General features: G+C 36.3%; 1 protein-coding gene across 2 annotated transcripts in view; it reads left to right on the top strand.

Moving 5' to 3' along the window:
- The window catches only part of SKAP1 (src kinase associated phosphoprotein 1), a 287,830-nt gene that overhangs the window by 71,511 nt on the left and 197,868 nt on the right, over nucleotides 1-18,451 (top strand). For both annotated transcript variants that reach the window (XR_005364446.1, XM_038547555.1), the window contains exon 4: nucleotides 10,811-10,927. Coding sequence is in view for 1 of the 2 variants with exons in the window: in XM_038547555.1 (XP_038403483.1) it covers nucleotides 10,811-10,927 (117 nt within the window). In the remaining variant the exon portion in view is untranslated. The remainder of the gene's footprint in view (nucleotides 1-10,810; nucleotides 10,928-18,451) is intronic.

Below are 18,451 nucleotides of genomic sequence, written 5' to 3'. Positions count from 1 at the left end.
ATACTACTTTTTATGAAGAAATCTTCCAGAATGTTTTCTATGTTTTGGGGGGATTTTTTTTCTTTTGGGAATTTAATAGCGGGAAATGTACACAGGATGAATACTCCTGCGTTTGGCTTTAGCCCAACCTTTTAGCATCAACAATCTTGACAGCTGGTGTTGTGACTTGACTTCCTTTAGGCCTTTCCCTCTTTCCTTATTTGCTACATTTTATACAAATTAATCTGTAGAAAGTGGATATACACACAAGTTGTTTTTGAAGTTAATTACTGATTTTGATACCTTTTCAAATATTTTACTTCCTATACATCTACTGTTTGGATTTTTTTTTTTAAGAGTGGACCCGCATATTTTGAAACTAATACACTCTTTTATAATGATCGTCAAAAAGAGATTTTTTTTTTTTAAGTAAAAGGACTCACTTTTTTCTTTCCAATGTTAACATTTTCTAAGATTTTTATGTTTTTTCTACATGCCCTATTCTGGAGTAAATGGTATTGAAACACAAGAAAAAGAACTGAATTTCATGCAGTTGAAGGAAGAAATCATTGGGATCATATGCTGCTGCGCTTCTGTATTCTCTACACAATACATTATGGACGAGTATTGTTTGGAAGAGCAAAGACTCCAAACAGCCTGAATGTCCAGCATTAGGGGACTAGTTTAATAAATTATGTCACATTCATTTAATGGAATGCTACAAATAGGTTAAAAGAACATAATACATATATATGTGTAACATGTAAAGCTCTCCAAGGCATATTGTTAAGTGAAAAGGCAATTTAGACACACAGTGTACAGTTTGTTTCTGTGTGTGTATAAATACAGGCCTTGCATATGTGCTTGCTTTTATTTATGTACAGAATATTTTTGGAAGGATACATATGAGTCTGTTAACAATGGTAACATCTGCTAAGGAGGATATCTATATGAGGGGGTGAGAGAAGCTTCATTATATATATCCTTTGGTACTGTTTGAATTTTCACCATGTGCATGTATGATTTTTTAACTAAAATTGGTTAAAATGAAAAATGAGATAAAGCAATAGGTACTGATATGGAAGAACCAGAAAGATAAATGAATAGGAGGAAAAGGCAGAATATAGAACTGGACAAATGCTACCATTTGTTTAAAAAATACCACTAACACAGACATTTGTTATATTTAGATAGAAAATTTATATAACACCCCCCCCCCAAAAAAAAACCTCACAATGGTTGCCTCGGGAGAGAAGAACCAAGAGAAGGGAAGGAAGATGAGTTTTCATGATATACCTTCTTGTAATGGTATAATATATATGATTTTTTATGTGGTATATGTATATAATTTTTGCTCTGGGCATGCTTAACTTTTTAAAAAATCTAATAAACAAGTTTACTATAGTTAACAATACTGTATTGTATGTGTGGAAGTTGCCTAGAGTAGAACTTAAAAGTTCTCATCATAAGAAAAAGAAAATTGTAGCTATGTGAGGTGGTGAATTCTGAGTACACTTATTTTGGTGATCATTACACAGTATAATAAGATCCCTATGTTGCATCTAAAACTAATACAATAATATATGTCAATGATATCTCAGTAAAACTGGGAGCAAAAAAGAAGCTTATAAAAAAACTACATTTAGCACAGTAGTGAGCTCCTTTTCAGTAGAATCATGATTTGATAGCTTCATATCTACTCAAGGTTGTTGTTTTTTTTCTCTATCTCTCCTTATTTGTTTTTTACATATGAATTTATAGGCAAGATCCTGATGATGGTAAAAAATGACTGCATTCATTGTTGTTTAGTGGTTGAGGGCCAGCAATATATAGATGTACTGAGTTGATTTATCACTTAAAAGAGAATTTAAAAACATGATAAAGTAGTATCGTGTAATACCCATGGTCACCAATAAAGAATGCCTTTCTTTTCCTTTTTTTAAAAAATATTTTATTTATTTGAGAGAGAGACAGAGATAGCAAGAGAGCATGAGTAGGGAGGAGAGGGAGAAACAGACTCCCCATGGGGCTCAATGCAGGGCTCCATCTCCAGACCCTGGGATCATGACCTGAGCTGAAGGAAGATGCTTAACCTACTGAGCCACCCAGCTGCCCCACAAAGAATACCTTTTTACTTTATCTTGGTCTTTTTTTTCCATATGTGGTAATTAAAAGTTCATGAAAGTTCATGTTTTATGTAAATGGCAGAGAAAATAACTGGTAAATAAATGAGTGCTTTAAGTTTCATTAATCTGGGAACTTGTGTTGAGGGAAAAAACTGAATAAATGATTTTTCCTAGAGAGTATTATCCCTGGACTAATTAATACAGAAAATCAGGTAAGGAGTATAGTTTCCAAACAGAGAATTTTGTCATAAGAATTAATCTACTTCAGAAATTCTCCTTCTACTGACTTTTCATGTTCTGGACACAAAATATTGAGAGAAATGTGTAATGTATGGTTAATTTGAATACAAAGCTTTTTGGTTTTCTACTTAAACCTTTTGTGAGTAAATATGTTAAGTCTTTGGGTTTGAAGGCCAGTGAATTTGTTTGATTTTTTGGAAGCATAATAAGATGATGGTTGATTCAAATTATAAAGCATTACTTTTCACTGTGCTTCCCATCAACACATACTTCTCTCAGAAATTTGTTTAATAGTTATCGCTTACCAGTATGGCTAGAGTATCACTAATTCAGGAAAGAAATGGTTTAGTTATGGACAAGAGGGATTTATATGATATCAAAATGAAGCTTACAATTACTGCTGACTCTTGTGAGGCAAAGAGTAACAGAATCAATCTTCGAACCTACCCTTATCAGATGACATGTATTTACACAAACTTGCCAGCCTGAAACAGTTCTTGATCATAATTCATGTCCATAAGAAATTTCCTAAACTTAAAATGCAATACCACTTATCCTCCTTAAGATTTGTGCACTTTCCTCATGTTAGTGATATACTAATAAAAAAGGAAAAATAAATTTTAGAAATAGGGAAATGCTCTTCCATGTGAAACTTCTGTCCCAAAAGAGACCAAACATTGAATGGAATTGTTGACAGTGAGAGATTTTGGTTGTTGGTGTTGTTGTTACATGTTGTTTTCGTACGTGGACAGGAATCCCAGTTTGAGGTGAGGTAGGCACAAGGAGGCTGAATCTTGTCACTGTCTATCATTACAGATTTTGTGGTATTGGGGGCTGTATTACTCACAAAGAGAAGTAACCTCTTCAGGGTGTTAAAAGTTGTTTCACGTATTCAGGCCTGCTAATTTTACCCATAATCTTTTCTTTATTTTATGTTGTTTTATTTTTACTCTTTGGACTTCTGTAAAACTTTTTTTATGTCTACCCTTAGCCTGTAAATTCCATAGTTATTTTTTTTAAGATTTTATTTATTTATTTGATAAAGAGAGAGGGAATGCATGAGTGAGAGGAGGAGCAGGGGGAGAGGGAGAGAGCATCTTAAGCAGACTCTGTGCTAAGCTCAGAGTCCGACCTGGGGCTTAGTCCCACAACCCCGAGATCATGACCTGAGCCAAAATCAAAAGTCAGGCACTCAACTGACTGAGCCATCCGGATGCCCCTAGGTCATGTATACAATTGGCCTTACAGTTTATCTCAAGAAGAGATGTTAATAAACTAATTGGAGTATAACTGATCTTAGAATGCCTCAGAACTGGAAGTGGGTGCTAAAATCTACTACAATTTGTTATTTGAGAGAAAAGAACAAAAAAGATGGGAGGAGAGAGCAAGATGAACCAGTAGTAATAAAATTACTATATTCGTGTGTAATTATATGTATATATATTAAAGATTCATCTATTAGAGAAAGCATGAGCAGGAGGGGCAGAGGGAGAGGAAGAGAGAATCTCAAGCAGAGTCCCCACTGAGTGCCAAACCCAACATGGGCTCAATCTCACAATCCTGAGATCAGGACCTGAGCCAAAATCAAGAGTCGAGTCACTCAACCGACTGCACCACCCAGACACCTCATGTAATTTTATATATATATATATATATTAGGTATATATATATTTTTAGGCATTTTCTTACTGTGAGACTTAAATCATGATGGTACCAGAAGGGAAGTACATTCTTTAATTAAGTCAGGTCAAAGCTGTATTTGGGTGTGGAGTATGTTGGCTCATTTTATATGAGGCAGAGTCAGAAATACCCAGAATGCAAGAAAATCAGAGGGTGCTGGAAAAAAAATTTAACTTATTGATCTGACAAAATAAAAACTTGTACTAAATTTTGTAAACATGAAATCCATGCCAAAAAATGTTGTTTTAAAAATCACTGCAACAATAATACTACTACAGTAAATTTACAGTAAATTTGTATCCCAGCTCTTTCTTCACGAAATCACTGACCACATTTGTCTTTGTTGATTAGTTCCATACCTAATGGAACTACTGGTATTACTACTATTTATAATAATTAATACTTTTGATTATAGATTTACCTTACTGAAGTAGAGAAAAAACACTAATTAATAGCATGTGTCATAAATTCAAGTCATTGGCTGTCATTCAGTATGCTTTGTCTTTGAGTAATGATCGTAATTTATAAGGTGTACAGACTTGGAGACTGTACAGCTCAGTGGATTAGAACAAGACCTTAGTAATAAGACTAGGTGGGGTCAAAGCCAGCTCTACCACTTATGAGTCACTTATGTGACTTTGGGTAAGTTATATAATCTTTGTGTATCCATTTCTTTCTTTTTTTTTTAAGATTTTATTTATTTAGTCATGAGAGACACAGAAAGGCAGAGACAAAGATAGCAGGAAAAGCAGCCTCCTTGCAGGGAGCCTGATGTGGAACTCAATCTTGGACTCAGGATTGCACCCTCACTGAAGGCAGACGCTTGACCGCTGAGCCACCCAGGCGTCCCTGTGTCTCAATTTCTTTATCTGCAACTTTGAGAATTAAATGACATAGTATATGAAGAGTCTTGACCTAGAGCCTGTGCCCAGTACTATTTCAGTAAGCTGTAATGGTTTTATTATTGCTATAACTGACTTTCTCCTGTAAGTCAAAACATGTTGAGAATTCAGTTGAATAGCTTCATAATAAGAATTAAACATTGAGAGAGAGTACAGTGGTCCAAGGAAGACAGAACTATGAACCCATAGTTCTAGGTTATGATTGCCTGGTTGACATATGATAAATGCACTTATTTTACAATGTATTTATTCATATATACCAAAAACTTAAGTTTGCATGTTTTGAATTCTGTCAAAATCTCATTACTATTCTAAATATTCTAACTCGGCAGACTCCATTTTAGTACCAGTTGAACAATAGCAGTGGGATGCTGACAGGCTATAATTTGCCTTATGCAGTGTGTGTTGTCACATATACAATTATCTGGTTTATATTTGTTGCTGCCAGCCCTCCAGTTTGTTAACATCCAGGAATTGTACCCTGTATAAAACCTAAAAAGGGTTAAAAAAAAATCTTAGCATTTTCAGGTGGGGGAGGGGTAGGAACAGAAGGGTTCACTTGGTGGCTACCTTTTCTTTTTCTTTTCTTTTTCTTTTTTAAGAACTAAGATGATGCTATACACTGCAGCCCACCCTACTGGTCAAAATGAAAAACTGCATCATGAAGGACCACTTTTCTGAAGGAGGGGGGAAAACTTTTCAGTTGGTTCCCAGGGGCATTTTCTGTCCAAGCCCCCCACTGACAGATGTAATTCTTTTGGAAATATTTTTAAGCTGTGCTACTCTCAGTTGTTGGATTCACAGGTGTCATAGTGATTGTGCTATAAGCATCTAATCAATTTTATTCCACTTCTGATCATTTAGACTGTGCTCTTCTCGGCAATCATAACCTAAAGGTTCTTGAGAAATCTGTTATTCTTAGCATAATGAAAATAATACAATTAGTAAACAGTATTATGAGCTAAAAAATAACTTAACCTTAGGCTCAATTTATTTCTTGTACATTTAAGATCTCATTGAGGCAACTTTTTACAAGAAAGATAAATGGAAACTTTCTTTACCTGGCCTATCATTTGTTCTGTAGACTTAATGACATTCAGTACTATTATACTCACTGCCAGGGCCTTGGGAGGAAGAAAGAATATTTATACATTGAGTTATAGCCAGATGTAGGAGGAGGAGAAAAAGAGATGGGTTGGAAGTCAGAATGTAGAGAATGGAGAAGAATTTGAGACCTTCACAACACGTGGATTAATCACAAGAACTAACCACGCAAATCCAAATGGATATTTAGAAATCAGTGAAGCCTCTAAGATGTTCCGTGGGAAACACATATATTTTCTAATGCATGAGTATGTGCAAAATGTTATCTAATTTATAATAGAAGTGTTGACAGGACTTTAGCTTTGGTGTTGCAAATGGACTCCATAACATATTTACATGGAAGGAACATTTCACATATATGGGCACATATGTACCCAACCTATTTCTGTAGTTGATGTTATATTCAATAACTTAGGTGAATGGTTATAATAAGGAATAATAAGCTGCAGTTTTTCCAATCTTACCTTAGTTCAGCTTTGGGAACTACATTACTATTAAATTGGTCTATGAAAACCTGGCAGTATTAATGCTTTCAAGCATGAAAACTAACTGTATTTGGATCAGGGACCTTTATTTATAGCATTTTATTTAGAATTTATTAGTTTAAGGAGGGAGCTGTGTGTCTCATGGGTTCTTAAATATTAAATAGAGTCAGAAGTCGTGTGTTGCCTTCTAATAGCAACAATAAAAACAAAAGCCAAAAATTGTCGATAATTCTACATTAATTTCAGTTTCCTTATTTTATCCAGAGATACTTGGTGAAGTGATAGCAAACCCTGGTAATTTTGAACCACGCCATAGAAACAGTTGGTTGCAGATGTGAAAAAAGTATTTATAACATAGCTCACGATTAATTAGAAGTAAAAGATGATGGCTTCATACTAACATGGAAAAACATTTGGGCCTTTATATACTGAATAAGCAAACATATATTTCTGTTTTATCTATTTGTTACCGTCATGTTACTTTTTATGCTTAAACTGCTTTCCATCTTTTTTTGATTACTTTGGTGAAGATATCCTTATGGTCTGTTTTTGTTCCTAAATAGTACCTGTAAGTTCAGAATCAGATGGGTTTGCTGTGAGTCAAAATAGCTACAAGGGGAATATCATCATGGTTCATTCCCCCCCCCGCCCTATTTTATTTGGAATTGAATTAGGAAATGAAAGTTTTTAGCAGTTTAATTCACTTCTCCATAAAGTTTATGGAGCAGCAACAGCTGGTTGAATCCATGGCAGAAAAAAAGCCAACTTCTAGTGGCCAAGCTATTGTTTCAGAATTAAGGGGGAAAACTCATTAACTGTTAATGAAAACACTGGGAATAAAAACAAATAGCACGGAAGCCCTAGCAAATAATTACCTCACACCTGACACAAAGCTGCTTTATATTTTTGCTCCAAATGTCAGAAATTCCCAACTTATCATTCTATGGAGCATGAATGAAATTGAGTTTGATTCTCAGGAAAGAACAATAGAGAAATCATCCCCCTTATAGGCTCCTCAGTATGATACTCAGTGGAGAACCTGCCATTGACTATACTAAGGAGTGTATCTAGCGCCCAATTCTTATGACACTTAGGATAGAGGAGCAAATTACTAGCTAATAGCAGATGAACCCTTGGTATAGTTTCCCCAGATCTTGTTTAGAAATACAAATAAATGGGACCAGAGGTAGTGGATGTGATTAATGGAGATATTGTGTGTTAGAATATATATCTGTATAGAAATATATTGATTCTGAGCAAGTTGCAATGGGAGAGTGTGTCTCTAGCGGCAAGGGGTCTTGCTTGTGAGAAAGCCACTCTAAGCAATGGAGTTCTAAGCCCTAATTGTAGAGCTGCTGAATGGAAGTGTCTGTCACTATAGTTTGTGATCATTTATGTCTGATCCCACTGGACTATGGTAGTGGCCTCTTGCAACTGTGATTCTCAGAGCTGCAGATGAATCCAGCGATCACTTGCGGTTATGCTTTAAGGAAAAATGATGTTCTAAACTTAAACAAATCCAAAATGACCACAGTAATTGCTGGTTCTCCTATAAAACTTTTCACCCATGCATCTTGAGTAGTTGTAATCATTTTAATTACATGGGAGTGTCTATTTATATAGTGTTATAGGCTTTTTTCTATGTGTGCCCAAGGGAGTTGGGCCACTTGATGTGACACTAAAAACACTTATAGCAACATTTCCATCATCAGGAACTAATTATGCTTGGATGTATAACATATTTTTTAATGTTTCCCCCACCACAACCATTTTTAGTACTAACCCACGCTCTGTTTTTGCTGCCTTGAGCTGTATACCTTTGTTATTGTATACTTTACAAAGGCATGGTCTTATATTTGGCACAGGGATGACTGTTAAAAGCCCACCTTATGTTGAGAAACCATAGGAAACACAAGTGAAGTTACTTTTTCATCTGAAGTTGATACATTTAATGCTAAAGCGAGGCAGGTATTTTGGATGAGATTTTTTAAATGGAAACTCTAAATGCAATTAAATTGGATCCTGAAACAGAAAAAGGACATTAGTGGAAAAACTGGTGAAATCCAAATAAAGTCTATAGTTTAGTTAATAGCAATGTACCAATGTTAATTTCTTTGTTTTGATAGAAATACCATAGTTATGTAAGAAGTTGGGGGAAATTAGGTGAAGGGTATATGGGAACTCTCTGTAAGGTCTTTGTAATATTTTCAGTAAAATTATTCCAAAATAAAATGTTCATTAAAGTACAGCAAAACAAAGTCCCTCCTGACTGGCATATTAAAAAAAAAGCCTGGAGGGGATCCCTGGGTGGCGCAGCGGTTTGGCGCCTGCCTTTGGCCCAGGGCACGATCCTGGAGACCCGGGATCGAATCCCACATCAGGCTCCCGGTGCATGGAGCCTGCTTCTCCCTCTGCCTATGTCTCTGCCTCTCTCTCTCTGTGACTATCATAAATAAATAAAAATTTAAAAAAATTTAAAAAAAATACTTTAAAAAAAAATAAAAAAAAAAAATTAAAAAAAAGCCTGGAATGCTGGAATATATGAGTAATTTTGTCAAATTTCTGAAGCAAGCAGAAAACCTTGAGTCTAGAGCAATAGTTGAGAAATAATATTTAGTATACCTACAAATGTTAAGTTTTGCTTGACAATCCAAACTACTTCTTTTTTTAAAATGGATTTTGGTCTGGCTCAAAAATTTAAAATTCCTTTAACCTCACAGTTCACTTTCAGGTTACCTGCCAAGCAGTCCATTTAGATTGTTTTGGTAATATAATTTCAGTGGATTTGCAAATTCCACTGATGTAAAATTTGAGTGCTTTAACCCTCAGTCCAGTATTTGAGAATTTTTCTAGTTATAAGGGAAATTTCACAGTAATACTATAAGCATAACTATAATAAGCTTTGTATCCTGATCAGTAGCCTAATAAAGGAGAGCATTTGTTCAGGCTCTGGACAACAACTGCTGTGTGAGGCTGTTGTTTGTTGTTGTTGTTTGTTGTTTTTAACTTTTCTTTTCCACAATAAACCCCATACTTTATTTCTAAAGTCCTTTGTCTGCAGGTGTTCAACTCCGTTATGGACAAGCTACCTACCATTGAGCATTCATAGAAGAGACTAGATATGATCATCTAATTTATTGAAAGAGAAGGCTACCGCCATTCTCTTTGTATCATTTTATATCCTCCCTATCCTTCCAGTTTAATTGTAGGAAATAAACCTTTAAAGTGAGGCAATACAGATTCTATGTAGGTTGTTTGGTTTCACTGCTCCCTCGTTGAAATCCAGGGCCAAAACTCTACAGTGTTTACTGAGATTAGCATTGGTGATTTCCTTTGGAAATTAGTATTTGAGATAATATTAAATTCAGTTGAAAATCTCCTTTTCATGTTTGTGAAATGAACTGAGCAGCTGTTGGTGTCCTTTTATCAGCAGACTGTACCTCTGTTTGGGGGATTTTAAGGAAAGCCATTTGCAACGCAGAGCCTTTTCTTCCGGGTTCTGAATGATCGAACATCTTCCGTCTGAACCTTTTAAAGTATCATGATAGCATGGGCCACTTCTACAAAATATAATCCAATGTATGTTGAAAACACCCAAAAGGGATTAGTACTGTTTTAATTGCATAATTCAGTATTGCATATACATTACCTTTCATCAAAGCCATTTTACAGAACAAATATTACCTTCTTAGGGCTTTTAGAAATCCTAAGAGGTTGGTTGCATAGGCTGTAAACTAGAATTATAAAGAGAGAACTTTCTTAAGATTTCAAAACAAGTAGTGATTTAAATTAGAATAGGATCCAGCAAAATCTAAGTTCTCTCTGTTTTTAAGTCTTTTACTTTTCAGAGAAGGAAAGAATATTGACCTGTTACATTGTATTATAAATAGATTAACTCTTTGTGTGATTTATTCTATTCTATTTGGAAATATAAGGAGAAACAGGTGTTCAGGGTAAAGGTTGCAATTAACGGAAGACATTATATATGAATACATATTTATATAGCTATATTTTCATTTGAAGTGTGATTGAGAAGTTTCTCTCTGGGTGGCAAGAGGTCTCCCTACTCTATGGTAAAAGTTTCTAAGTCTAGTTAGTTGAGTGGAAAATCTCCCATCGGGGTAAGTTAGTTCTTATTTATCTGTTTCTTATATGTTAATGAATAGCTACCATGTCTATCAAGTAAAAGATATATCTTTTGGGGGAGGGCAGGGATGAATATCAGAAGAAATCTACAAAAACCTTTATAAAGATGTCCAAAGTATGACCTTATTTTCCTTCTTTTTTGTCCCAGGTGGAGACCAAGCCGAAAGTTACCTTGGACAGGACAGCTCTGATGATAACCATAGTGGAACTCATGGCCTGCCTCTCACATCAGATGCACCTTTTTTGCCTGATTATCAGGATGAGGGTGAGTGCCATCTTCCCAGATTTTGAGTTGGTTATGCTTTGTTACTTTTTGTCTTGGTGTCTTTGCCTTTTGTCATTTTGAACCAAGCAGGCTTCAGTGTGTTTTCTGTATTGGTAATCACTAGTTTGAGGAAAAAAAAAAAAAAAAGCTATTAGTTTCACTGTGGTGCTGAACCTTCTAGGTAATTCAATACTTCTGAAGCTAATGTATTTAGGGAAACAGTAATTCCATACTGGAGCAGGAAGACATCATTATTGATCTTTTTATAAGAACTGTACTCAAAAGCTAAGAGGGCATCTTAAGATTGCAGGGCCCCTAGTTCACCATCTTTCAGATTTCTTAGTTTCACAGAGTTGCATGAGAACTAGAGCTTTCATTTAGTGATTATTGGATTATTGATTTATTGTGGATTATTTGAGACCCTTGAGCTCATTATACCATAATAAGATTCAATTTTTATCCATGCTTCTCGCATATCCCTCTCTGACCATATTGGTGTTGTTCAAGGGGAAAGGGAAGCCACAAGAACCACAATGTAAATCTTCCTGGAGCATTAATTTTACTTGAAGATTTGGGAATGGGAGGAGTTAAATAATTCAACTGTTATAAACATTACTTTTATATTAAAAACACATTGATATGCAATGGAGCAGGGTGTAAAACATACATGAATTTTTAAGATACATGAATATAAAAATTTTGGCTTGGTGGCTGCCTGTTTCTGGCTCAGGCTCAGATATCCCAAGGGTGGGGTTCACTGTGCCTCTTCTGGCATCTGGCCACTTGAACAGACGGTTTGATCATCACTGATGCACATGGTTATCTTACCAAAGTCTCTCTTGTGCCTTTTCGGTAGGGGAAAAAGGTAGACACGCTACTAAATGGAATATTAAATTGGAAGCATATTATTCACTTAGGGATTGGGAGTAGAGTTGGTAAACTACTCCTTATTTCTCTTTATTAGCCTGTAATCTTTCAATTTATTTTTCTTTCAAATTTCTCTCTTTGAAATACGACTGGCATTTTGCAGGAGTTCATAATCCCTAATTCCTTTCTCTTTTTAACTTATCCACTAATTCTTTTCTTTCTTAAATTTTTATTTAAATTCCAGTTAGCATACAGTGTAATATTAGTTGTTCGTTAATTCTTATTTCATTTAGCCCTTTTGGAGATTCAGATTTTCTCCTTTTCATTGAATTAATAACCTCCACATCAGAGCTATAGATTCAATCATACAGAAGCATTCTATTTTACTTGAGCTTTTTTTAGAAATTGGGCCTTGCAATTTAGGATCTGTATATTGATTCAAGTATACGCTAAAAACATTGTTTGGACTGCAAGCTTAATAATTACACTGGTAGTTTATTAATAATTTTAGAAAATTAACAGTGCAAAACCAACCTTTCATTTGTTTTTGATTAATCCAATGCCTAACAGAATTAGAACAATAGTACCTCATTAATCCATAGGTCACTTATTTGGTATTTTCAACTTTCTCAGACACAGCTGAGAACACAATAAGTAAGCCAAAAGGACCTCTAAGAGGAAATGGATGTTCCTGAGTGCTGTGTTAACACTTCTGTACTATATTCTTCGAAATCCCCTGGGGCCTTGGCTGGGGATTCCTCTTTTTACACATTTCTAACCATTACAGTGTTTTGATTTCTCAAACCCACAGTAGGATGAAACATCAAATTTAGAAGAAGGGGTACTTTAGAGGCATCAATTAACAAATAATACTGAGGTGAGAAACAGGGAAACAACTAAAAATTTATACAGAAAACAGAATTGGCAAACAAAACAAAAATTTATATAGGAACCCAAAAACATAGGAGTCTGAGGGCATATCATATTGCAAGAGAAGCTAAAAGCTCAGTACCTTTAATAAAGTAAAACTTTTCAGCTAGCATTTATCTATTCATGAGAGACGCAGAGAGAGGGAGAGGCAGAGACACAGGCAGAGGGAGAAGCAGGATCCATGCAGGGAACTCGACGCGGGACTCTGGGACCACGCCCTGGGCCGAAGGTGGCACTAAACTGCTGAGCCACCGGGGCTGCCCTCAGCTAGCATTTATTAAGCGCTTAAAAGTTTTTATTTAAATTCCAGTTAGTTAACATGCAGTGTAATAGTGGTTTCAGGTGAGCAGCCCGAGTGGCTCAGCGGTTTAGCGCCGCCTTCAGCCCAGGGCGTGGTCTTGGAGACTTTGGATCGAGTCCCACATCGGGATCCCTGCATGGAGCCTGCTTCTCCCTCTGGCTGTGTCTCTGCCTCTCTCTCTCTCATGAATAAATAAAATATTTTTTAAAATATTAGTTTCAGGTGTACAACGTAGTGGGTTCAACACTTCTAAATAATATCCAGTGCTCATCAGGACAAGGTGCACTCCTTAATCCCCTTTACCTAGTTCACACGTGCTCCAACCCACCTGCCCTCTGGTAACCATCAGTTTGTTCTCTGTAGATGAGTCTGTTTCTTGGTTTCTCTCTCTCTCTCTCTCTCCTTGCCATATGCAACAACATGGATGGAATGAACTAGAGACTATTATGCTAAGCAAAATAAGTCAGATACCATATGATTTCACGCATATGTGGAATTTAAGAAACAAAACAAACGAACAGGGGGGAAAAAGAGAAAGGGAGATAATATTTAAACATGAGTTTCTACAAAGCATTGACACCAGCACAGTACCAGAGTGCCTGATGTATAGTGGGCACGATAAATATTTATTTCCTTACCCTAAATAATAAAGTTACATACATTTCCTGTGCAACTAAGGAGAAGGTTATAAAGATGTCAAAATTTTCAGTAGACATTCTATCCTGTTTAACTAGATTTTACTATTATTGAGAGCAGTAACACTTGATACGCTACTTATTATTTTAACAAATACTTATTTAGAGATTACAAGGTAATAGCATGGCACTGTGCTTAGCAGTAAGGAAATATGCAGTAAAAAAATCAGACACAGTCCCTGTCCTCATGGGGCTTATTACCATCTCATTGCAAAAACACACTAATTATTAACTAGACAAATGAACAAATATAAAGTCAGTGTCTTCACTTTCTGTTGGGATAACTAAGGTGATCCTTTAGGAAGAAAAGATATTCTTTAACTTTTTTTTGTAGTGACAGTTATTTTAGACTTCTGGAATTTTATCTTTATTCGAAAATGAAAGATCACTGTTAAAATATTTCAGCTTTGTTGCATTCCACCTCCAGCCAGAACAGTGTCCTAAATGTACAATTATAAAAGGACACATGGTTTATCCCATCCACCCATAACCAGTGTGAGAAGCAATAATCATGGTGCATGTCATGTTTGGATCATGCTTTTGTAAAGACTACAAAGAACTCTAGAAGTATATAGAAGCCTGACCAGGTGCAGAGCAAAAAATGAACACCAAGGCTACAGGCTAAACCATGCATAAAAATGAGGGCATTTTGTTACCTAATCCCAATTTCTTCTCCTTTCGCTTTGTAAATGCCTTCAGTCTGAGAACAGCAGGCTATACCCTGTGGAGAGACACCCACAAGCAAAAGCATAGCCCCAACATGGGGAATGAAAACTTGCTAACAAGTAATAACATTTAGATTTCAAAACCTAAGGAGACATAGTTTCTACTAGATGAAAGGAAAAAAGTTCAGCATGAAACACTGGATATAATTACTGTACAAAATCCAGCCAAGTATGAAGCTCAAGATCTGATTGCTTTCATTGTCCAAGATATACAATGGATTTTAATGTGTTTATAAACTTACCTCATCAGTGTACATTTTTAAAAGGTGGGTGAACATATATTTTTTAAAGATGGGTTGGGGAAAGTGTTCTATAAACAGGGTATAGTGACTCCTTCTGGAAGAAAAAGAAAAAGAAAATTATTTTCTAAAAGAAGAAACCTAAAATCTGTGGCAGTGTATTATTTATCATGTAATGTATATTATCACATCCTAATTAAAGAAAAAGGAATGAATGAATATTGGACAGAAATCTGGGAAGAGGTGAGAAAAATGTTCTTAGAGTTTGTTTTTACATCAGGTTGTTGAAGGTTAGAGACGGTTCTTATTCTCCAGCAAAATGAAAAATAGAATTGGAGAAGTTAAAGACCTATAACCATTTTTGGAGAAGAATAATAATGAATAAGTGAAAACCTGTTTTTGACCAATTTATTACATGCTACTTGATTTAAAAGAAATTGCAGACCCATTAAAATACAAATAGTGGCCATTTTCAACTCCATGCCTTTTCTGAAAGGTATATTAAAAAATATATAGAATATTTTCAAAATAAAGAGAATCAGTTTTTCAGCTTTATTTTTAGCACTTTTCTCTTTTAAAAAAACATTTCTCTGCTTTCATTGTAGTTCTGAAATAGAAGTCAATTTTTGGATTTGATATTATGAATAACAAGAAACTAGCTTTTTGTTATTCCTTGTGTGTTTCATTTCTATAATAATAATAGGAAGAAAATACTATTTTAATATCTTCCCTAATGGGGGGAAGAATATATTTTAAACAAATCTATACTGGTATTGTGAAATAAAAATGAAGGTCTAATTTATTGATTAGATTTTATTGATTAGGTTTTTAAAGATTTTATTTATTTACTCATGAGAGACACAGAAAGAGAGAGGCAGAGACACAGGCAGAGGGAGAAGCAGGCTCCATGCAGGGAGCCTGATGTGGGACTCGTTTTGATCCTGGGTCCCCAGAATCACGCCCTGGGCTGAAGGCGGCGCTAAACCACGGAGCCACCTGGGCTGCACTATTGATTAGATTTTTTGGCTAGAATTCATGTTTGTCTTAAATTTCATTGTACTAAAGTTAGAATCATGCATTTTGGGAGTTGGAAAGGATAATCATAAGAGGAATCATTTATTGAGCACTAAGTGCGCTGCTGTGAGCACTGCTGCACTAAGTGCTTTTTGTGGATTATCTTGTTTAATTCTCAAACCAGTTCAGAGAAGAAAGTGCTGTTATCCCCACTTTACAGGTTAAAAAATTGAGGCTTAGAGAAATTCAGTGACTTGGCCAAGAATGCAGTATCTAATCCACGGGCAGGGGTGAAGGTAGGGTTCCAATAGATCATGAGACTGCAGCTTTGTGTAGAGCTCTGATTAGCTGGATGTTTTTCCTCTGAAACACCCATTCTTATGGGCTTTACATCTCATTCTCCTTATTGCTTTTAATCCACTGAGTACAACATTCATTTAAAAAACAAACGTATTCAAAGCTAAAAATTATCCTCTAAATACCACTTTAACTGCATCCTTCAAAATTTGATATGTACTATTTTCATTATAATTTGCAATTCCATTCTAAGTATTCTGTAATTCCTTTGATGATACCCTTTTTAACCTGCGTGTTATTTAGAAGCATTTGTGTGTGTATGTATGTGTGTGTTTTCCTGGTTTTTATTTTGGTTTGTTTTTAGTTTCTAGGGATTTTTAAACCTGCTTTTTTACTTTGACTGGTAAGTTTTATTACATTATAGCTTAAGAACATAGTCTGTGTCATTTAGATTCTCTGGACACTTTGTTGAAACTTTTTTGTGGCCTAGCAATGATCAAATTTATGCTTAGGTGCTGTGTGGTTCCCAAAAGTAGTTTTTTTTTTTTTTTTTAAAGAATTTATTTATTTATTCATGAGAGACACACAGAGAGAGAGGCAGAGACACAGGCAGAGAGAGAAGCAGGCTCCATGCTAGGAGCCTGATGCGGGACTTGATCCTAAGACTCCAGGCAGAAGGCAGGCGCTCAACCACTGAGCCACCCAGGCGTCCCCCAAAAGTAGTTATTGAACATAGTCTTAACAATTTTTAGCTTTTTACTTTTTATTTTTATACTTATAAATAGTATTCTTCAAATCTTTTATATCCTGTGAAAGGTTTGTGTTAAAATCTCCAATTATAGTTGTAGATGTGTCCATTTATGTTTTTTTCCACTTTACATTTTCTTTTTATTTTATTTTTATTTATTTATGATAGTCACACACAGATAGAGAGAGAGAGGCAGAGACACAGGCAGAGGGAGAAGCAGGCTCCATGCACCGGGAGCCCGACGTGGGATTCGATCCCAGGTCTCCAGGATCGTGCCCTGGGCCAAAGGCAGGCGCCAAACCGCTGCGCCACCCAGGGATCCCTCCACTTTACATTTTCAAGGTCATATTATTAGATACTTATAAAGAGCTTTAATTTGTTTTACAAGGTTTTTTTTTCTTTTTGAACAGAAATCCTATCCCTAGAATTTCCATTTATTAAGCTAGTCTACTCATAGCGCCCCCAACTGACTTTCTACTCAAGGAGTATAAAAGATGTCTCTTCATAAACCAGTTTGAGCATTGCTCTGAGTCATGTATAAGGCCTGATTTTAGCATGTAAATTATGTTGTTTCACAGAATAAATAAACTACACATCTTATACTGTTTACTGAGGTATGTGAATTAACGATGCAGTGGTTAGTGGTAAGTGACCTTACCGATCACGTAAATCTTGGGCCAAATCCTGCTGATGACTTTGGAAGAAAATGTGCATATTTTAGGGCTGCTTTACTTGGAATGTTAGAAACCTATTGCAGGCTCAGTCACTAGTACCCTAGTAGGTGGAAAGAGTTGATGGCCTAAAAACAAGCTGTTTACTTCTTTACTTCCTTCTCACAGATAGGGTCAAGCCTACTACTATGTGTGTGTGTGTGTGTGTGTGTGTGTGTGTGTGTGTGTGTGTGTGTTTGTGTGTGCGCGCGCGCGTGTGCGCGTGTTTTAAAGGTTTTATTTAGGGGTGTACGGGTGGCTCAGTGGTTTCGCATTTGCCTTTGGCTCGGGCGGTGATCCCGGGGTCCTGGGATCGTGTCGCATATCAGCCTCCTTGCAGAGAGCCTGCTTCTCCCTCTGCCCATGTCTTTGCCTCTCTCTGTGTGTGTCTCATGAATAAATAAAATCTTTAAAATTTTTGTTTGTTTGTTTGTTTATTTATTTATTTATTTATTGAAGTGAGAGAGTACGCATGCGCAAGTGGGGGAAGGCGCAGAGGGAGAGGGACAAGTAGACTGTGCTGAGTGCGGAGCCCAATGTGAGGCTCAGTCCCATGACCCTGAGATCATGACTTGAGCCCAAATCAAGAGCTGAGGGACGCCTGGGTGGCTCAGAGGTTGAGCGGCTGCCTTCAGCCCCAGGGCATGAAGCCCCAGGGCATCCTGGAGTCCCAGAATCGAGTCCCACATCCGGCTTCCTGCAAAGAGCCTGCTCCTCCCTATGCCTGTGTCTCTGCTTCTCTGTCTCATGAATAAATAAATAAATAATCCTAAAAAAAAAATAAAAGAGTCGAATGCTTAACCGACTGAGCCACCCAGGCGCCCCTATGTGTATGTGTTTTTATTTTTTTTATATTTCATTTATTTATGATAGTCACAGAGAGAGAGAGAGAGAGAGGCAGAGACACAGGCAGAGGGAGAAGCAGGCTCCATGTACCGGGAGCCCGACATGGGATTTGATCCGGGGTCTCCAGGATGGCGCCCTGGGCCAAAGGCAGG

This window comes from Canis lupus, chromosome 9 (genome assembly GCF_011100685.1).
Source record: "Canis lupus familiaris isolate Mischka breed German Shepherd chromosome 9, alternate assembly UU_Cfam_GSD_1.0, whole genome shotgun sequence".
NCBI classification, from domain to species: Eukaryota; Metazoa; Chordata; class Mammalia; order Carnivora; family Canidae; genus Canis; species Canis lupus.
This window is presented reverse-complemented; position numbering and strand designations above follow the sequence as displayed.